Source organism: Calliphora vicina, chromosome 3, assembly GCF_958450345.1.
Source record: "Calliphora vicina chromosome 3, idCalVici1.1, whole genome shotgun sequence".
Taxonomy (NCBI): domain Eukaryota; kingdom Metazoa; phylum Arthropoda; class Insecta; order Diptera; family Calliphoridae; genus Calliphora; species Calliphora vicina.
In genome coordinates, this window is record NC_088782.1 from 38467887 (window position 1) to 38490173 (window position 22287).

General features: G+C 30.5%; 3 protein-coding genes across 3 annotated transcripts; all 3 read right to left on the minus strand.

Moving 5' to 3' along the window:
• Window positions 1-14368: 14368 nt before the first annotated feature.
• LOC135955403 (uncharacterized) lies at window positions 14369-15563 on the minus strand. The gene is made up of 3 exons (XM_065505754.1): window positions 15363-15563; window positions 14962-15288; window positions 14369-14883 (listed from the first exon to the last, which is right to left on the minus strand). Exons 1-3 carry the CDS (start codon window positions 15505-15507, stop codon window positions 14369-14371), a joined length of 987 nt encoding a protein of 328 aa, XP_065361826.1. The 5' UTR covers window positions 15508-15563.
• A 320-nt stretch (window positions 15564-15883) lies between these two features.
• LOC135954779 (uncharacterized) lies at window positions 15884-17005 on the minus strand. The gene is made up of 2 exons (XM_065505011.1): window positions 16706-17005; window positions 15884-16631 (listed from the first exon to the last, which is right to left on the minus strand). The coding sequence occupies exons 1-2, from the start codon at window positions 16716-16718 to the stop codon at window positions 16069-16071; spliced, it is 576 nt and encodes a 191-aa protein (XP_065361083.1). The 5' UTR covers window positions 16719-17005; the 3' UTR covers window positions 15884-16068.
• Window positions 17006-17951: 946 nt separating this feature from the next.
• On the minus strand, window positions 17952-21706 carry LOC135955405 (uncharacterized). The gene is made up of 7 exons (XM_065505755.1): window positions 21562-21706; window positions 21124-21477; window positions 20630-21061; window positions 20208-20552; window positions 19793-20128; window positions 19153-19485; window positions 17952-19078 (listed from the first exon to the last, which is right to left on the minus strand). The coding sequence occupies exons 1-7, from the start codon at window positions 21704-21706 to the stop codon at window positions 17952-17954; spliced, it is 3072 nt and encodes a 1023-aa protein (XP_065361827.1).
• Between the last annotated feature and the right edge of the window lie 581 nt (window positions 21707-22287).

Below are 22287 nucleotides of genomic sequence, written 5' to 3' on the forward strand. Positions count from 1 at the left end.
TGTGTCCATAAGATATTACACTATCACTACATACTTAAGGCCGAATTTTAAATTTAAACAACATTTTAAAATCAAATTTTGTATGGAAAATTTGCTTTAAAATATTGTTTAAATTCAAAATATTTTATGAATATGGGGATTAATAATTCAAAATTTTCCCAAGAACAATTTTAAATTTGTATTGAAAAATATGATATTTTTTAGGACGAAGGCCTCAGTAGCCAGTTCCTAATTTTCTAATATTGATATGTAAATTTAATTTGCTATTAATAAATGTGTGTGAAGATAAATTCGTATTTAACTAGCACAGACAAAAACCACATTTTTTAACATTGCTCATTTTACAGTCAACAGAGCACTGTTAATCACTTAACACTCTTGATAATTGAATTATAATACAAAAATACGTCTGAAATAGGTATCAGAAATAATTTCAGAAATAATTTCAGAAATATAAAAAATTAAAAAAAATATTTCAGATGTTTTTTTTATAATAATATTAAAAAAAAACATTTTGAAAAAAGTCACTTTTATGATGAACTTCAGGCGACGAATTTGGAAAAATATGGAGTTGCACACGTAACCCACTATATACGAATGGTAGTCCAATGGGTCCTAAATGCGACTGCATAAGTCGAATTTCTGAAATAATTTTGGAATTTGAGAAAAACAGTTTTTAAAAAAAGTCTATTTTGAAAAAAGTCACTTTTATGATGAAGTTCAGGCGACGAATTTGGAAAAATATGGAGTTGCACACGTAACCCACTATATACGAATGGTAGTCCAATGGGTCCTAAATGCGACTGCATAAGTCGAATTTCTGAAATAATTTTGGAATTTGAGAAAAACAGTTTTTAAAAAAAGTCTATTTTGAAAAAAGTCAATTTTATGATGAAGTTCAGGCGACGAATTTGGAAAAATATGGAGTTGCACACGTAACCCACTATATACGAATGGTAGTCCAATGGGTGCTAAATGCGACTGCATAAGTCGAATTTCTGAAATAATTTTGGAATTTGAGAAAAACAGTTTTTAAAAAAAGTCTATTTTGAAAAAAGTAAATTTTATGATGAAGTTCAGGCGACGAATTTGGAAAAATATGGAGTTGCACACGTAACCCACTATATACGAATGGTAGTCCAATGGGTCCTAAATGCGACTGCATAAGTCGAATTTCTGAAATAATTTTGGAATTTGAGAAAAACAGTTTTTAAAAAAAGTCTATTTTGAAAAAAGTCACTTTTATGATGAAGTTCAGGCGACGAATTTGGAAAAATATGGAGTTGCACACGTAACCCACTATATACGAATGGTAGTCCAATGGGTCCTAAATGCGACTGCATAAGTCGAATTTCTGAAATAATTTTGGAATTTGAGAAAAACAGTTTTAAAAAAAGTCTATTTTGAAAAAAGTCAATTTTATGATGAAGTTCAGGCGACGAATTTGGAAAAATATGGAGTTGCACACGTAACCCACTATATACGAATGGTAGTCCAATAGGTCCTAAATGCGACTGCATAAGTCGAATTTCTCAAATAATTTTGGAATTTGAGAAAAACAGTTTTTAAAAAAAGTCTATTTTGAAAAAAGTCACTTTTAAAAAGTCACTTTTAAAGTGGGTTACGTGTGCAACTCCATATTTTTCCAAATTCGTCGCCTGAACTTCATCATAAAAGTGACTTTTTTCAAAATAGACTTTTTTTAAAAACAGTTTTTCTCAAATTCCAAAATTATTTCAGAAATTCGACTTATGCAGTCGCATTTAGGACCCATTGGACTACCATTCGTATATAGTGGGTTACGTGTGCAACTCCATATTTTTCCAAATTCGTCGCCTGAACTTCATCATAAAAGTGACTTTTTTCAAAATAGACTTTTTTTAAAAACTGTTTTTCTCAAATTCCAAAATTATTTCAGAAATTCGACTTATGCAGTCGCATTTAGGACCCATTGGACTACCATTCGTATATAGTGGGTTACGTGTGCAACTCCATATTTTTCCAAATTCGTCGCCTGAAGTTCATCATAAAAGTGACTTTTTTCAAAATAGACTTTTTTTAAAAACTGTTTTTCTCAAATTCCAAAATTATTTCAGAAATTCGACTTATGCAGTCGCATTTAGGACCCATTGGACTACCATTAGTATATAGTGGGTTACGTGTGCAACTCCATATTTTTCCAAATTCGTCGCCTGAACTTCATCATAAAAGTGACTTTTTTCAAAATAGACTTTTTTTAAAAACTGTTTTTCTCAAATTCCAAAATTATTTCAGAAATTCGACTTATGCAGTCGCATTTAGGACCCATTGGACTACCATTCGTATATAGTGGGTTACGTGTGCAACTCCATATTTTTCCAAATTCGTCGCCTGAACTTCATCATAAAAGTGACTTTTTTCAAAATAGACTTTTTTTAAAAACTGTTTTTCTCAAATTCCAAAATTATTTCAGAAATTCGACTTATGCAGTCGCATTTAGGACCCATTGGACTACCATTCGTATATAGTCGGTTACGTGTGCAACTCCATATTTTTCCAAATTCGTCGCCTGAACTTCATCATAAAAGTGACTTTTTTCAAAATAGACTTTTTTTAAAAGCAGTTTTTCTCAAATTCCAAAATTATTTCAGAAATTCGACTTATGCAGTCGCATTTAGGACCCATTGGACTACCATTCGTATATAGTGGGTTACGTGTGCAACTCCATATTTTTCCAAATTCGTCGCCTGAACTTCATCATAAAAGTGACTTTTTTCAAAATAGACTTTTTTTAAAAACTGTTTTTCTCAAATTCCAAAATTATTTCAGAAATTCGACTTATGCAGTCGCATTTAGGACCCATTGGACTACCATTAGTATATAATGGGTTACGTGTGCAACTCCATATTTTTCCAAATTCGTCGCCTGAACTTCATCATAAAAGTGACTTTTTTCAAAATAGACTTTTTTTAAAAACAGTTTTTCTCAAATTCCAAAATTATTTCAGAAATTCGACTTATGCAGTCGCATTTAGGACCCATTGGACTACCATTCGTATATAGTGGGTTACGTGTGCAACTCCATATTTTTCCAAATTCGTCGCCTGAACTTCATCATAAAATTGACTTTTTTCAAAATAAACTTTTTTTAAAAACTGTTTTTCTCAAATTCCAAAATTATTTCAGAAATTCGACTTATGCAGTCGCATTTAGGACCCATTTGACTACCATTCGTATATAGTGGGTTACGTGTGCAACTCCATATTTTTCCAAATTCGTCGCCTGAAGTTCATCATAAAAGTGACTTTTTCAAAATAGACTTTTTTTAAAAACTGTTTTTCTCAAATTCCAAAATTATTTCAGAAATTCGACTTATGGAGTCGCATTTAGGACCCATTGGACTACCATTCGTATATAGTGGGTTACGTGTGCAACTCCATATTTTTCCAAATTCGTCGCCTGAAGTTCATCATAAAAGTGACTTTTTTCAAAATAGACTTTTTTTAAAAACTGTTTTTCTCAAATTCCAAAATTATTTCAGAAATTCGACTTATGCAGTCGCATTTAGGACCCATTGGACTACCATTAGTATATAGTGGGTTACGTGTGCAACTCCATATTTTTCCAAATTCGTCGCCTGAACTTCATCATAAAATTGACTTTTTCCAAAATAGACTTTTTTTAAAAACTGTTTTTCTCAAATTCCAAAATTATTTCAGAAATTCGACTTATGCAGTCGCATTTAGGACCCATTGGACTACCATTCGTATATAGTGGGTTACGTGTGCAACTCCATATTTTTCCAAATTCGTCGCCTGAACTTCATCATAAAAGTGACTTTTTTCAAAATAGACTTTTTTTAAAAACTGTTTTTCTCAAATTCCAAAATTATTTCAGAAATTCGACTTATGCAGTCGCATTTAGGACCCATTGGACTACCATTCGTATATAGTGGGTTACGTGTGCAACTCCATATTTTTCCAAATTCGTCGCCTGAACTTCATCATAAAAGTGACTTTTTTCAAAATAGACTTTTTTTAAAAACTGTTTTTCTCAAATTCCAAAATTATTTCAGAAATTCGACTTATGCAGTCGCATTTAGGACCCATTGGACTACCATTCGTATATAGTGGGTTACGTGTGCAACTCCATATTTTTCCAAATTCGTCGCCTGAACTTCATCATAAAAGTGACTTTTTTCAAAATAGACTTTTTTTAAAAACTGTTTTTCTCAAATTCCAAAATTATTTCAGAAATTCGACTTATGCAGTCGCATTTAGGACCCATTGGACTACCATTCGTATATAGTCGGTTACGTGTGCAACTCCATATTTTTCCAAATTCGTCGCCTGAACTTCATCATAAAAGTGACTTTTTTCAAAATAGACTTTTTTTAAAAGCAGTTTTTCTCAAATTCCAAAATTATTTCAGAAATTCGACTTATGCAGTCGCATTTAGGACCCATTGGACTACCATTCGTATATAGTGGGTTACGTGTGCAACTCCATATTTTTCCAAATTCGTCGCCTGAACTTCATCATAAAATTTACTTTTTTCAAAATAGACTTTTTTTAAAAACTGTTTTTCTCAAATTCCAAAATTATTTCAGAAATTCGACTTATGCAGTCGCATTTAGGACCCATTGGACTACCATTAGTATATAATGGGTTACGTGTGCAACTCCATATTTTTCCAAATTCGTCGCCTGAACTTCATCATAAAAGTGACTTTTTTCAAAATAGACTTTTTTTAAAAACTGTTTTTCTCAAATTCCAAAATTATTTCAGAAATTCGACTTATGCAGTCGCATTTAGGACCCATTGGACTACCATTCGTATATAGTGGGTTACGTGTGCAACTCCATATTTTTCCAAATTCGTCGCCTGAACTTCATCATAAAAGTGACTTTTTTCAAAATGTTTTTTTTTTAATATTATTATAAAAAAAACATCTGAAATATTTTTTTTAATTTTTTATATTTCTGAAATTGTTTCTGAAATTATTTCTGATACCTATTTCAGACGTATTTTTGTATTATAATTCAATTATCAAGAGTGTTAAGTGATTAACAGTGCTCTGTTGACTGTAAAATGAGCAATGTTAAAAAATGTGGTTTTTGTCTGTGCTAGTTAAATACGAATTTATCTTCACACACATTATTAATAAATAAAATAATAATAATAATAATGATATTTTTTTATTTTAAAACATATTAGCTATGTTCAATAACTAAAAGTTGTTACTAGTTAGTAACAATTGTTACTGGTAAAGCGTTCATTAACTCAAAAAACTTGCAAGTAGAGAAAAAATCAAGAGCGTATACATTTTAGAGAGTGTTCTCTCGTTGCAAACTATTACAAGCAGGGCTGCCAGATGAATTTGGGAAAAAATCGTCAATATCCCGATAAAAAAGAAAATAATCGTCATTTAGAATTTTAAAAATCGTCAAAAAAAAATCGGAAAATTAAAAAGGTCAAGATTTCTAACAGGAATTTTAAATTTCTATTTAAAAAGAGAACGAAAACATAACGTATATCAAAAAAAAATTTTTAAAATTGAAGTTTATAAATAAGGGATCACTAAAATAAAAAAGTAAAGCTCAATTTAATTATAATATAAGGTTTCATTCAGAAGTTTTTTTTAATTTTAAATAAAACACATAAAATAGAATTTAATGTCTAAATCTTTATTATGACCCGAAAAAACAATCTGACATTATTATTTAAAGATAATTTCATTAAAATATAGCACCACGCTTTAAGTGGTCCATTCGAAAGGTAATAATACCTGAGATTAAAGAATAAATTCAAGCTTGGCGGCTTCAATTGAATGGGGTAATGTCATTATATTCTGAATAAATTTTGTCAAAATAGAAAAAGTTGCTTTAGATTTTCCCGTTTTATTTCAGTAATTTAATTGACCAAATTCAAAATCTATATATTGCTTTTCATATTCACCAACAAAATGAGAATATATTTAACTATTTCTTAAAATAGTATCATATTTTCATAATGCAGAAAATCGTCATTTTCGAGAAAGAAATCGTCAAATCGTCAAATTGCTATTTTTGAAACCAAAAATCGTCAAATCTGGCAGCTATGATTACAAGTTCTATTTTGAACTCGTTATATTTCAGCTTATATTTCATATGTTTTGTGTTAATGTTTATTTATTTATAATTTTATTTTTGTGGTGAAAAAATGTAAAAAAAAAGAATTTTCAATACAATTGAAGAAAATGTGAGTATTTATACATTTTAAAAGGAATAAAATAAGAAAATTGTGTGCATAAAACAATTGTTACTGGAAAAGCGTTCATTTACTTTTTACTATTTTTGAGAATTTAAGAGTGTAATTTTGTAAATTTTTATTTTATTCTCTCGTTGCAAGTATTTACTGGGAAAGTAAATGAACAGACCTATTTATTGATATAGAAATTTCCAATTTCTGATAGAAATTAAGCACTTAATTGAAAAATGTGTTTCAGATTTTTTCTTATTATTGAATTACATCAACAAGCTTAATAAGTATGAGTGGTATTCTTACAATCACCCCTATCGGCAATAACATGTGAAATTTTGTTCCCATGAAATATACATTTCCCTCGAAGGGAAAATTGCTATCGGGAATATCACGATGAACTTTACATTCACAATAGTTGATTTTGTTCGTAGCAGCTGTTTATTGTTTACAAAATTCCATCTAAAAATTTCACAACAAGGGGAATTTTTTCACGTGAACAAAGTTGATGAACGAAAAAAGGAAAAGGGAAAATATTTCATGTGAAATATTGATTCGCGATAGGGGTGAATATTTTGATCTTGGCAAAACTCTAATAAACATTCCTACAATGAAACAAGTTTCTTATATACATATCCTTCACCAAATTATATTTAAAAATAAATTTTTAAAAATATTTTTAGTAAACAAAATTTACATTTTTTTTTTTAAATTTTTTTTAAGTTTTTTTTTTTTTTTTGAAAAAGAATTTATTACAAATTTTTTTTAATGAAAAAAAAATTCGGGTTAAAAAATATTTTTCCCGATTTTGACCCAATTATTGGTCCAACTTACTATAGTCTTATATTCATCGTTGCAATGGACTTGGAAATATCTATCATTAGATACCAATATTGTCTATATTAATGACTTAGTAATACAAATACAGTTCAAAAATAGGCCAAAAATCGAGGTTATACCGGTTTTTTCCTTATATCTCAGCCATTTGTTGGGTCACAAATGAAAAATGTAGAAATTAAATTAAGAACTGAATAACAAACTTATATGTACATTAGAGTGACAATCAGTTGTATGGAAAAAAATTTTTGTTAAAATTTTGAAGAGTGCCGGGTGGAATATTGTGACACTAGGCCTAAATGTTAAGTGCTGAAAATTTGAGCCAAATCGGGCAACGATTTCTGGACGCGCATCGAGGTCAAAGTTCAGATATATGCAAAATTTTACGGTTAATATGGAATAAATAGGTGAAACTCGTTAACTTTCTGCATTGTTTTCTAGAAATGTGTAGATTTATTTATATTAATGAATATTACATTAAAAAAAAATTTTTGGAAATTAGCCCTGTATCTCCTTTGGTTCAAAATGACCCAAAAACTGTATTATCGCCAAAATTAGAGAAAAATGCAAATTTTTCAGTTTTTGAAAAAATTTTGCTACTAAATAAATACTTTTGCAATTGAATGTAAAAGAATCGAAATATGTACGTAATTATCGTTGTAATGAGATATAAATGACAAAATTTGATTAAACAATTTCAAAGTTATTACAAATTCGCCAGACCATTAACGTGTTTCAGGCAAATTGAACAAAAAATTTAGGAAAAAAATTAAGATATTTCCAGAAAAATTAAAATAAAAGCTCATTTTTACTTAAAATATGTCCATATTTACTTGTATATGAGTTTTTGTCTTCGTAGGATATCGTTTACCTATTCGCAGGTAAGGCCAAAAAAAATAATTTTTTTTAACGGCTGTTTCAAAACTCCATTTTCAAATTTTTAAAAATTTTGTTAAACAAATTTCAGATTTTTTCGATCATCACATTGGGGTTTATTGAGATCAAAATAGGGAATAAAAATATGAAAAAATTATGTCAATACCTCTTACAGTTTTTCCGTACCTGCGATTTAAATTTTGCGTTTTTCAAGAAAAACTAATTTTTTGTCCATATTTAGGCGAATGAGTCCAATTTCCATACTGTTATAAATTTTAAGTAAAACCTATTCACAATATTATATTCCTTGTAATTTTAAATATGTTCTGAAAGTTTTACTAAAATCGGAAAACGATAACCTTTAAATCGTGAAGGTCAAAGGTCAAATTTTTCAATATTTGGAATTTCTAATGAAAAGATAGCGAAATGTTATATATTTTTGGGCCGATTTTAACGCAACTTAAGGAAAATATAACATAAAGTCCAGAATTTAAAATAACAGCACAAAAATGGAAATTAACCCTTAGCAGCACTTGGGGTTCAAATTACCCTCAACTTTTAAAATCACGAAAAACACAACCATTTTGACCCCAAGTCCTCTTAAAGGTTAAAATCCATTTTTGCACTGTTGTTGTAAATGCTAGACACCAATATATATTTTCCTCAAGTTTCATGAAAATCGGCCCAAAAATATATAACATTTCGCTATCTCTCCATGAAAAATTCCAAATATTGAAAAATTTGACCTTTGACCTTCACGATTCAAAGGTTATCGTTTTCCGATTTTAGTAAAACTTTCAGAACATATTTAAAATTACAAGGACTATAATATTATGAATAGGTTTTACTTAAAATTTATAACAGTAAGGAAATTGGACTCATTCGCCTAAATATGGACAAAAAATTAGTTTTTCTTGAAAAACGCAAAATTTAAATCGCAGGTACGGAAAAACTGTAAGAGGTATTGACATAATTTTTTCATATTTTTATTCCCTATTTTGATCTCAATAAACCCCAATGTGATGATCGAAAAAATCTGAAATTTGTTTAACAAAATTTTTAAAAATTTGAAAATGGAGTTTTGAAACAGCCGTTAAAAAAAATTATTTTTTTTGGCCTTACCTGCGAATAGGTTAACGATATCCTACGAAGACAAAAACTCATATACAAGTAAATATGGACATATTTTAAGTAAAAATGAGCTTTTATTTTAATTTTTCTCGAAATATCTTAATTTTTTTCCTAAATTTTTTGTTCAATTGGCCTGAAACACGTTAATGGTCTGGCGAATTTGTAATAACTTTGAAATTTTTTAATCAAATTTTGTCATTTATATCTCATTACAACGATAATTACGTACATATTTCGATTCTTTTGCATTCAATTGCAAAAGTATTTATTTAGTAGCAAAATTTTTTCAAAAACTGAAAAATTTGCATTTTTCTCTAATTTTGGCGATAATACAGTTTTTGGGTCATTTTGAACCAAAGGAGATACAAGGTTAATTTCCAAAATTTTTTTTTAATGTAATATTCATTAATATAAATAAATCTACACATTTCTAGAAAACAATGCATAAAGTTAACGAGTTTCACCTATTTATTCCATATTATCAGTAAAATTTTGCATATATCTGAACTTTGACCTCGATGCGCGTCCAGAAATCGTTGCCCGATTTGGCTCAAATTTTCAGCACTTAACATTTAGGCCTAGTGTCACAATATTCCACACGGCACTCTTTGAAATCTAAAAAAAAAAAATCGGCTGTCACTCTAATGTACATATGTATATTAGAGTGACAATCAGTTGTATGGAAAAAAATTTTTGTTAAAATTTTGAAGAGTGCCGGGTGGAATATTGTGACACTAGGCCTAAATGTTAAGTGCTGAAAATTTGAGCAAAATCGGGCAACGATTTCTGGACGCGCATCGAGGTCAAAGTTCAGATATATGCAAAATTTTACTGTTAATATGGAATAAATAGGTGAAACTCGTTAACTTTCTGCATTGTTTTCTAGAAATGTATAGATTTATTTATATTAATGAATATTACATTAAAAAAAGTTTTGAAAATTAACCCTGTATCTCCTTTGGTTCAAAATGACCCAAAAACTGTATTATCGCCAAAATTAGAGAAAAATGCAAATTTTTCAGTTTTTGAAAAAAATTTGCTACTAAATAAATACTTTTGCAATTGAATGCAAAGGAATCGAAATATGTACGTAATTATCGTTGTAATGAGATATAAATGACAAAATTTGATTAAAAAATGTTAAAGTTATTACAAATTCGCCAGACCATTACCGTGTTTCAGGCCACTTGAACAAAAAATTTTGAAAAAAAATTTAGATGTTTCGAGAAAAATTAAAATAAAAGCTCATTTTTACTTAAAATATGTCCATATTTACTTGTATATAAGTTTTTGTCTTCGTAGGATACCGTTAACCTATTCGCAGGTATGGCCAAAAAAAATAATTTTTTTTAACGGCTGTTTCAAAACTCCATTTTCAAATTTTTAAAAATTTTGTTAAACAAATTTCAGATTTTTTCGATCATCACATTGGGGTTTATTGAGATCAAAATAGGGAATAAAAATATGAAAAAATTATGTCAATACCTCTTACAGTTTTTCCGTACCTGCCATTGAAATTTTGCGTTTTTCAAGAAAAACTAAATTTTTGTCCATATTTAGGCGAATGAGTCCAATTTCCTTACTGTTATAAATTTTAAGTAAAACCTATTCATAATATTATAGTCCTTATAATTTTAAATATGTTCTGAAAGTTTTACTAAAATCGGAAAACGATTACCTTTGAATCGTGAAGGTCAAAGGTCAAATTTTTCAATATTTGGAATTTCTAATGAAAAGATAGCGAAATGTTACATATTTTTGGGCCGATTTTCATGAAACTTGAGGAAAATATATATTGGGGTCTAGCATTTACAACAACAGTGCAAAAATGAATTTTAACCTTTAAGAGGACTTGGGGTCAAAATGGTTGTGTTTTTTTTGATTTTAAAAGTTGAGAATAATTTGGACCCCAAGTGCTGCTAAGGGTTAATTTCCATTTTTGTGCTGTTATTTTAAATTCTGGACTTTATGTTATATTTTCCTCATGTTTCATGAAAATCGGCCCAAAAATATGTAACATTTCGCTATCTTTTCATTAGAAATTCCAAATATTGAAAAATTTGACCTTTGACCTTCACGATTCAAAGGTAATCGTTTTCCGATTTTAGTAAAACTTTCAGAACATATTTAAAATTATAAGGACTATAATATTATGAATAGGTTTTACTTAAAATTTATAACAGTAAGGAAATTGGACTCATTCGCCTAAATATGGACAAGAAATTAGTTTTTCTTGAAAAACGCAAAATTTCAATCGCAGGTACGGAAAAACTGTAAGAGGTATTGACATAATTTTTTCATATTTTTATTCCCTATTTTGATATCAATAAACCCCAATGTGATGATCGAAAAAATCTGAAATTTGTTTAACAAAATTTTTAAAAATTTGAAAATGGAGTTTTGAAACAGCCGTTAAAAAAAATTATTTTTTTTGGCCATACCTGCGAATAGGTTAACGGTATCCTACGAAGACAAAAACTTATATACAAGTAAATATGGACATATTTTAAGTAAAAATGAGCTTTTATTTTAATTTTTCTCGAAATATATTAATTTTTTTTCCTAAATTTTTTGTTCAAGTGGCCTGAAACACGTTAATGGTCTGGCGAATTTGTAATAACTTTAACATTTTTTAACCAAATTTTGTCACTTATATCTCATTACAACGATAATTACGTACACATTTCGATTCTTTTGCATTCAATTGCAAAAGTATTTATTTAGTAGCAAAATTTTTAAAATATCTGAAAAATTTGCATTTTTTCCGAATTTTGGCGATAATACAGTTTTTGGGTCATTTTGACACAAAGGAGATGCAGGGTTAACTTCCAAAAAATTTTTTTTAATGTAATATTCATTAATATAAATAAATCTATACATTTCTAGAAAACAATGCAGAAATTTAACGAGTTTCACCTATTTATCCCATATAAATAGTATAATTTTGCATATATCTGAACTTTGACCTCGATGCGCGTCCAGAAATCGTTGCCCGATTTGGCTCAAATTTTCAGCACTTAACATTTAGGCCTAGTGTCACAATATTCCACCCGGCACTCTTTGAAATCTAAAAAAAAAAAATCGGCTGTCACTCTAATGTATATTATCTATTTTATTACATTTATTTTATTAAGTTTAAAAAATTATTTATTATTGAAACTGAATTTCATACACTAATTAAATTACGAACAATTATTAGAATCTATATTCGGTGATGTAGAACTGACATTGTATCGTTAGCCATAGACTCCGACACAATATCCAACATCAAATCGCTGATTTGTGCACGAAACTGAAAGTTTTCCAACTCAGTGATGTTTTTCATTTGCGGCAAGAAACTCATCAAGAAATTATAGTCGGCATCGGTAACATGAACCATATCATTGGAATCTGTTATATTCGTCTGATCGTAAGAGCGTTTAGTACACTTCCAATTTGAAGTTGTTGCTATATCATCATCTGCTTCCTCTTGGTTTTCCGATGAATTTTGTCCGCTAACATTTGACGGCGATTGATTGTTGTCATTAACATATGAGTTGCCACGTCTCAAGGGTCTTTTATTTTTCTGGTCATCAAAAAATTTCATTTGTTCAAAAAACATCCATTTACTTTTGTACTCATTGCTAGGATCATACGAACCATTTGTCTTATCTTCTACGACGAGTAACTCTAACTTCACAACTTCTTGGCGATAAGTACCCCGTAAAATGTTCCATTTACGCTTGCACTCATAATCTGTAATTGTAGGAAATTGTTAAAAATATTTTTAGTGTCATGTATAACTTGGTATTTTGATCAAAGTGTATTACCAGTTTCTCCCATAGCGCGACCCACTTCTTTCCACGTTTGTTGCCTAATTGTAGCATTTCCTTTAGTTTGATGATCCCATAGTACTGGCCTCTTTCGGATTTCAGCGATTAACTTTAGTTTGTCAGACGAATAACGATGTTTACTCCGACCTGGTGGAATGTTCCTCATAAATTCCATGGGTTTTAAATAAACCCATTTACTGCTATAGTCATTGTTGGGATCATATACACCTTTCAACTTATCTATTTTGATGAGTGAATCTATACGCTTAACTAATCTCCGATACATCTTACATAAATTCAACCAGTTACCCTTGCATTTTTCAACTGTAATTGTAAGAAGTTATTGAAATATATTTAGTATCAAGTATTAATTAATAATGATTTAGATCGAATTTAATTACCATCTGATTCCATAGTGACAGCCAGATCCTTCCACACTTCTGCCAAAGATAAGCAGTTTCTATGTTCTTCGCTATCAAAATCCCATAGTTCACGTCTCTTTCGTACTTCAGCGATTAACTTAAATCTGTCCATGGCGTCTGGCATTTCTCGCTCAACTAAACTACAGTTTCGTACAAATTTTATATTAAATACTACAAACGCAACAACACTACACGAAAATACTCAACAAAAGCGAAATGTACATAAATTAAATACTACCTGCTCTTTGCTCTCTTTCTCTTCCTATAGATGTGTATAAATTCGTGAGTGTGTGTATTCAAGTTATTGGTTGTTTTCAGCTGCCAGTGTCAGAGATGGATGTTTGGAATTAATTTTATAATTATTTAACAGAATTTGTGTGTTTTATAACATAGAGAATTATACATAGAGACGAGACACTCCAATTTGTCAAACAAAAATACAACAAATCATATGTTTGATACAACAACAAAATACATTGACTAGCATGTATTTTGTTGTTGCAGGAGATAGATTTTTGACAACAGACTTAGGTTTTTGACAATTACGTCTCGTCTCTATGTTACCCTATGTTTTATAATTTGTATAATGAAGGAGTCAGACATTTATGGTTGACAAAAGTTAAACTGAGAAACAAAAATTGTATTTTTCCAGCTTTTCATGAGGCTTAGAGGAATTATATTTTGTTGGAATGATTCTATTAGTTGCCATAATAAAAGCAATTGTCCATCTCTAAAAAAAATTACTTTTAAATGTTCTAAAAATGCACTAAAAAATCTTGGACCAAAATTACTGAAGAACAAATTTCAAAAAGCTCGAAATTAAAATGATTTTTATTTATGCTTTTTTACTTATCATTTGAGTGGTTATCCTACACACTTTCCAGGCGAACAAAAACTCTTATTTTATTAATTAAGAATATGGATATACATACATATATATTTTTATTTATTCATTATTAAAATGTGTGTTGAATACTGCTATTAACAAGTTAAAATAATGTTTCATACACTAACTAAACTAAGAATAATTTTTAGAATTTATTTTCAGCTATGGCAGAACATACACTGTATTGTTAGTTAGCCATAGACTCCGACACAATATCCAACATCAAATCGGTGATTTGTGCTCGAAACTGAAAGTTTTCCAACTCATTGATCTTTTTCATTTGCGGCAAGAAACTCATCAAGAAATTATAGTCGGCATCGGTAACATGAACCATATCATTGGAATCTGTTATATCTGAAACTGGTGATTTAAAAAAATTCGCCTGATCGTAAGAACGTTTAGTACACTTACCATTTGAGGTTGTTGGTATATCATCTTGGTTTTCCGATGAATTTTGACCACTAAGATTTGATGGTGATTGATTGTTGTCACTAACATATGAGTTAACACTTTTCAGGGGTCTTTGATTTTTAATGCCATCAATAAATTTCATGTGTTCATAAAAACTCCACTTACTTGTATACTCATTGTTAGGACTATACGAACCATTTGACTTGTCTTCTACGATGCGTAATTCTAACTTCATAACTTCTTTGCGATAAATACCCCGTAAAATTTTCCATTTACGCTTGCAGTCATCAACTGTAAAATGTAGTAGGAAATTGTTCAAAATATTTTTAGTGTCATGTATAACTTGGAATTTAGATCAAAATGTATTACCATCTGCTCCCATAATGCGACTCAATTGTTTCCACGTTTGTTGCAAAACTCTAGAATTTCTTTTAGTTTGAAGATCCCATAGTACTGGCCTCTTGCGGATTTCAGCGATTAACTTTAATTTGTCAGATGCATAACGATGTTTACTCGGACCTGCTGGTATGTTCCTCATAAATTCCATGGATTTTAAATAAACCCACTTACTGCTATAGTCATTGTTGGGATCATATGAACCTTTCAACTTGTCTGCTTTGATGTATAAATCTATACGCTTCACTATACTCCGATATCCCTTCAATAAATTCATCCAGATAAACTTGCATTTGTCAACTGTAATTGTAACAAGTTATTGGAAATATATTTAGTAATAGGTATAAATCATGATTTAGATCGAATTAAATTACCATCTGATCCCATAGTGACAGATAGATCCTTCCACACATCTGCCAAAGATAAGCAGTTTCTATGTTCTTCGCTTTCAAAATCCCATAGTTCACGTCTCTTTCGTATTTCAGCGATTAACTTAAATTTGTCCATGGCGTCTGACATTTCTCGCTCAACTAAACTACAGTTTCGTTAAAATGTTATATTAAATACTACAAACATCATCACAACATAACAACACTACACGAAAATACTCAACAAAAGCGAAATGTCCATAAATAAAATAACAGCTCTTTGCTCTCTTTCACAATCTGGCTGTTTATACAAATATTTGTGTGTGTGTGTTTTCATGTTATTCGTTATTTTAAGCTGCCAATGTCAGAGATGGATGTTTGGAATTAATTTTAATTTTAAATAATTTGTATAATGAAGGAGACAGACATTTATTTTTCCAGCTTTTCATAATGATTAGAAGAATTATATACATATTGTTGGAATGATTATATTAATTGACATAAAAGAAAATTAAATAAAAGATCTGTTTATGATTTGTTACTTATCATTTGAGTTATTTTATTAATTAAAAATATATTTTTAATTATTTATTATTAAAATGTGTGTTGAAGATCGATATTAACAAGTTAAAATTATGTTTCATACACTAACTAAACTAAGAATAATTTTTCGAATTTACTTTCGCGCGATGAAGAGACAAACACTGTATCGTTAGTTAGCCTTAGACTGTGACATAAGACTTAACATCAAATTGGTAATTTTTGTACGAAACTGTAAGTTTTGCAGCACATTGATCTTTTTCATTTGCGGCAAAAAACTGACCAAGAAATTATAGTCGGAATCGGTAAGATGAACCATATTATTGGAATCTGTTATATCTGAATGTGGCGTTTTAATTAACTTGTGCTTATCCTTTTCGATATCTTCCAAGAAATTCGCCTGATCGTAAGAGCGTTTAGTACACTTCCCATTTGAGGTTGTTGGCTTATCATCTGCTGTCGTTTGGTTTTCCGATGAATTTTGTCTAAGATGTGAAGGTGATGGGGGAGAGTTCTTATCGGCACTATTATTGTCATTACCACGTTTCAAGGGTCTTGGCATTATAGTGCCATCAATAAATTTCATGTGTTCAAAAAAGATCCAGGTACATTTATACTCATTGTTGGGATCATACGAACCATTTATCTTATCTTCTACGATGCGTAACTCTAACTTCTTCAGTTCTTCGGTATAACTACCCCTTAACTGTTTCCATTTACGCTTGCAGAAATCAACTATAAATGAAGGAAATTGTTAAAAATATTGTTAATGCCATGTAAAATTTGTAATTTAGATCAATTTGTATTACCATCTGCTCCCATAGCGCGGCCCAATTCTTTCCAAGTTTGTTGCAAAATTCTACTTCATTTATGTTCTTTACTTTGAATATCCCATATTGCTGGCCTTTTTCGGATTTCAGCGATTAAGTTAAATCTGTGAGATGAATTACGAAGTTTTATCGGACCTGTTTGAATGTCCTTCATAAATTCCATGGCCTCAAAATAAATCCACTTACTGCTATAGTCATTATTGGGATCATATAAACCTTTCAACATATCTTCTTTGATGCGTAACTCTATTTGCTTCACTATTTTCCGATATAACTTACATAAAGTTATCCAGTTACCCTGACATTTATCAGCTGTAATTGTTTGAAATTATTGAAAATATTTAGTATAACTTGGAATTTAGATCGAAATAAATTACCATCTGATCCCATACTGACAGCCAGATCCTTCCACACATCTGCCAAAGATAAGCAGGTTCTATGTTCTTCGCTTTGAAAATCCCATAGTTCAGGTCTCTTTCGCACTTCAGCGATCAATTTTTTTCTGTCCATGACGTCTGACAATTCTCGCTCAACTAAACTATAGTTTCGTTAAAATGTTATACTAAACATCATGACAACACTAAACGCAAATACTCAACAAAACCGAAATGTATATAAATAAAATACCTGCTCTCTGCTCTCTTGTATGTATGTTTGTGTGTACTCTAGTTATTGGTTGTTTTTAGTTGTCAGAGATGGACGTTTGGAATTAAATTTGTATCTACTAAAATTATTTATTAACAATTTTTGTGTGTGGCTGATGATTTGTATAATATTTGCGAATGTGAAAAAAAAGTAAGAATAAGAAACTAAAACTGTATTTCCAGCCTTTCACAATGATCATTAGAATTATATTTTGTTGGAATGATTCTATAATTCGCTTAAAATCTAATCCGGTATTTAATCTACCTATCTATCTATATAAAAAAAATTCAAATAATTTTCCCTTAATATGCCTAAAAATAACAAAAGTTTTTACATCCATTTCAAAAAAAAAGAGTAAAACTTCATTTACAAACTCATTTTTTTCCTTATTTAACACATCAATACATATCGTTTAATATGTATTGTATTCCAACACAATTTTTTTCCATTCGACACTCATTATAAAATAAAAAAAACTAAGTTTTATTAACTAAAGATATTTTTAATAATTTATTACTGAAATGAGTTTAAAATGCTAAAATAAAATTTCAAATTAAACTTAAAATAATTGCCTGAATTTTCATTCTTTCGCAATATCCATTATCAAATCGATAATTTTTGCACGAAACTGTAAATTTTGCAACTCATTAATCTTTTTCATTTTCGGCAAAAAACTGACCAAGAAATTATAGTCGGAATCGATAACAGGAACCATGTCATTGGAACGTACAGATTTAATTAAGTTGGAATCCTTCTTTTCAATATCCTCCAATAAATTCGCCTGATCGTAAGATCGTTTACTGCAGTTTCCACCTGTTGACGATGGTGTATCATCTGCTGGCTCTGGGTTTTGAGGAGAATTTGGTTCGCTTAAAAATTCCATGCCAGACATTTGGCTGTCAGTGTCATAATCTTCATCGTCGGGTATATACATTTCTGGGTCTAGATCAAGCCCAGGTTCCACCTTAACGGACTTTGTTAAGTTATGCTCCTCCTTTACAATATCTTCCAATAAATTCGCCCGCTCATAAGATCGTTTAGTGCAGTTCCCACCTGTTGACGATGGTTTATCATCTGCTGACTCTTGGTTTTGAGGAGAATTTGGTTCGCTTAAAAATTCCATGCCAGACATTTGGCTGTCAGTGTCATAATCTTCATCGTCGGGTATATACACTTCTGTGTCTAGATCAATCCCAAGCTCCACCTTAGTGGACTTTATTAAGTTATGCTCCTCCTTTTCAAGGTCTTCCAAGTAATTCGCCTGATCATAAGAGCGTTTAGTACACTTCCAATTTAATGTTGGTTTATCTGGGTTTTCCGCTAAATTAATAACGCTAAAATTTGATTTCACACCGACAGATGTTTGAGGGGAATTATGTTCGTCATCTGGTAAATACACTTCTGGTTCTAGATCAAGCTCTGGTTCCATCTTATAATTGTCCATATTTTGAAATTCGGAAACTTGATTTGAGTCATTATCGTCACTATTATTGTCATTAACAGATGTGTTCCCAAGTTCCATGAGACATGGGTTTTTAATGTAATCGCAAAATTTCATGCGTTCATAAAAAATCCAATTAGATCTGTATTCCTTTTTAGGATTATATAAACCTTTCAACTTATCTTCTTTAATACGTAACTCTAACTTCTTAACTTCTACTCGATACCCCAGCAATAAACTTGTCCATTTACGCTTGCAGTCATCAACTGTAATTGTAGGTAATTTTTAAAAATATATTTTGTGTCATTTATAACATGGAATTTAAATCAAACTGTATTACCATCTGATCCCATAGCACGAGCCAGATCTTCCCATGACTTCTTTAAGACTAAACGGGGTCTATATTCATTGCGTTTATTACACCATAGCTCAGGCCTATTTCGGACTTCAGCGATTAACTTAAATTTGTCACCTGAATTACGAAGTTTAATCGAACCTGTTGTATTGTCCTTCATAAATTCCATGTGTTCAAAATAAGGCCACTGACTCCTATATTTTTTGTTAGGACTATATGAACCATTCAGTTTAGCTTCTTTGATGCGTGACTCTAGACTCCTAACTAATCTCTTATATGACTTACATAAAGTTATCCAGTTACGCTGGCATGTTTCAACTGCAATTGTAGGAAATTATTAAATTCTTTTTTTATCGTAACTAAAGAAAAAACTGTTTAATTAACTAATTTTATTTTAAATAGTTCTTTCTTAATATTGTTTCAACAAGTTAGTTGAAATATGGCTACATGTGAACAAAAATGTATTAAAAAATTTATGAAATATTGCAAATTGATGTAGTTTTGTTGAAATTGGTAATCAGTGAAATTATAATATGTAGACGAAGTAAAAAGAAATAATGTTTATGTAATATGTATGTTATGTATAGATAATAAAACCATTAGAGTTTTGATCAATTTGTCTTACCATCTGATCCCAAACTAACAGCCAGATCTTTCCACACTTCGGCAGCAGATAAACAGGATCTATGTTCTTTGCTTTTAAAATCCCATAGTTCAGGCCTATTTCGGACTTCAGCGATTAACTGCAATTTGTCATCTGAAGAACAAAGTTTAATCGAATCTTTTGTATTGTTTTTAATAAATTCCATGGCTTCGAAATATGGCCAATTACTGCTATATTTTTTTTTGATAGGATTATATGAACCTTTCAGTTTAGCTTCTTGGATGCGTAACGTTATGCCCTTAGCTATTACTTGATTAGTGGTCCTTAAATTTTTCCAGATACGACGGCAGTCATTAACTATAAATGTATAAAATGTTTAAAAATATGTTTAGCATCAAGTACAATATAACTTGGAGTTCATATCAAACTGTAGTACCATCTGATCCCATAGCGACAGACAGATCTTTCCATGCTTTTTGACGGATTCTTTGGGAACCATGTTCTTTGCTTTTTATATCCCATAGTGCTGGTCTCTTTCGTATTTCAGCGATCAACTTAAATCTGTTTGACATTTCTAGATCACTTTTGTGGTCACTAACAGATGGTTTTTTAATGTCATTCATAAATTTCATGTGTTCCAAATAAATCCACCCACTGCCATAGTCATTGTTAGGATTATATGAACCTTTCTGTTTAGCTTCTTGAATGCGTAACTCTGTCTTATTAACTATTGCTAGATTACGACACCGTAAACTTCTCCACTTACACCTGCAGACACTAACTGTAATTGTAGCAAATGTTTAAAAATAAGTTTAGTGTTCAAGTAGAATATAACTTGGCGTTCATATCAAACTGTACGACCATCTGATCCCATAGCGACAGCCAGATCTTTCCACACTTTTTGATGAATTATTTTGGATTTATGTTCTTCGCTTTTAATATCCCATAGTGCAGGTCTCTTTCGTACTTCAGCGATTAACTTAAATATGTCCATGGCGTTTGACATTTCTAGATCACGCTCAGGTTCCATCTTAGTATTGTCCATATTATGAACTTTGGAAACTTGGTTTGAGTCACTATCGTCACTTTTGTTTTCATTAGCAGATGGGTTCCCAAGTTTAATGCCATGAAAAAATTCCATGTGTTCAAGATAAGGCCACTGAGTGATATAGGCCATGTTAGGATTATATGAACCATTCAGTTTAGCTTCTTTGATGCGTAATTCTCTCTTCTTAAGTATTGTTCGACTCATATCCCGTAAATGTTTCCAGATACGACTACACTCATAAACTGTAAATGTAGAAAATGTTTAAAAATAAGTTTAGTGTCAAGTTCATAGCAAACTGTACTACCATTTGATCCCATAGCGACAGCCACATCTTTCCACACTTTTTGACGAATTTTTTGGGATCTATGTTCTTCGCTTTTAATATCCCATAGTGCAGGTCTCTTTTGTATTTCAGCGATCAACTTAAATTTGTCTATGGCGTTTGACATTTCCAGATCACTTTTGTGGTCATTAACAGTTGGTTTTTTAATTTCATTCATAAATTTCATGTGTTCCAAATAAGTCCACTCACTGCCATAGTCATTGTTAGGATTATATGAACCTTTCTGTTTAGCTTCTTGGATGCGTAACTCTATCTTATTAACTACTTCTCGATTAGTACTCCGTAAACCTTTCCACTTACGACTGCACTCATTAACTGTAAATGTAGAAAATGTTAAAAAAAAATATATATTTAGTGTCAAGTACAATATAACTTGAAGTTCAGATCAAACTGTACTACCATTTGATCCCATAGCGGCAGCCACATCTTTCCACGCTGTTTGAAGTATATTTACGGATCTATGTTCTTCGCTTTTAATATCCCATAGTGCAGGTCGCTTGCGGACTTCAGCGATTAACTTATATTTGTCCATGTTGTTTGACATTTCACGTTCAACTAAACTATAGTTTCGTTAAAATGTTGTATTAAATATCTACTAACATCATCACAACACAACAATATTCATGAAAATACATCTCATTGCTCTCTTGCTCAAACTAGCTGTGTATTCAGGGATGTGTGTGTTTAAGCAAACTAAAATGTTTTTGTTGAAGAAATTCATTATTCTGGTTGGAAGACAAAAGGGAAAGTAGCAAAAACAAAGAGCGTAACAATGCATCGTTCTCTCCTTGTTTATGAACATTTTTCAGCGTATACATATGTAGGGGCGTGTTGGCGTGTGTATGTGTGTACATTGCCAAGTCAAAAATAAAACAAAAACCTAACAAAAGAATTTTTGTTTCTTGCAATTTTTGTGCAAATAACCTTCGTAAAATCAAATGTGGCCGATAGTATATCGATTCGCACCGAAATTCAGATGCTGTTTTTATGTAAAATTAAAGATTTATAGGAATATAAAAATAACAACATAAGCGGCCTTGTTCATAAAAAATATTTTATGTTTATTAAAGCGGCCTGGCCACACAATTCTTTTGGAATCTTTTGTCAAACTATTTTGTATATTTA

Coding starts and splice junctions, on each gene's coding strand:
- LOC135955403 (XM_065505754.1), bottom strand. CDS start 15,507: ATGTCAGACGCCATGGACAAATTTAAGTTAATCGCTGAAATACGAAAG. Junction 15,289..15,362: donor TGTCACTATGGGATCAGATG/GTAATTTAATTC, acceptor TTACAATTACAG/TTGACAAATGCAAGTTTATC. Junction 14,884..14,961: donor TCGCATTATGGGAGCAGATG/GTAATACATTTT, acceptor TACATTTTACAG/TTGATGACTGCAAGCGTAAA.
- LOC135955405 (XM_065505755.1), bottom strand. CDS start 21,706: ATGTCAAACAACATGGACAAATATAAGTTAATCGCTGAAGTCCGCAAG. Junction 20,553..20,629: donor CGCTATGGGATCAGATGGTC/GTACAGTTTGAT, acceptor CTACAATTACAG/TTAGTGTCTGCAGGTGTAAG. Junction 20,129..20,207: donor TGTCGCTATGGGATCAGATG/GTACTACAGTTT, acceptor ATACATTTATAG/TTAATGACTGCCGTCGTATC.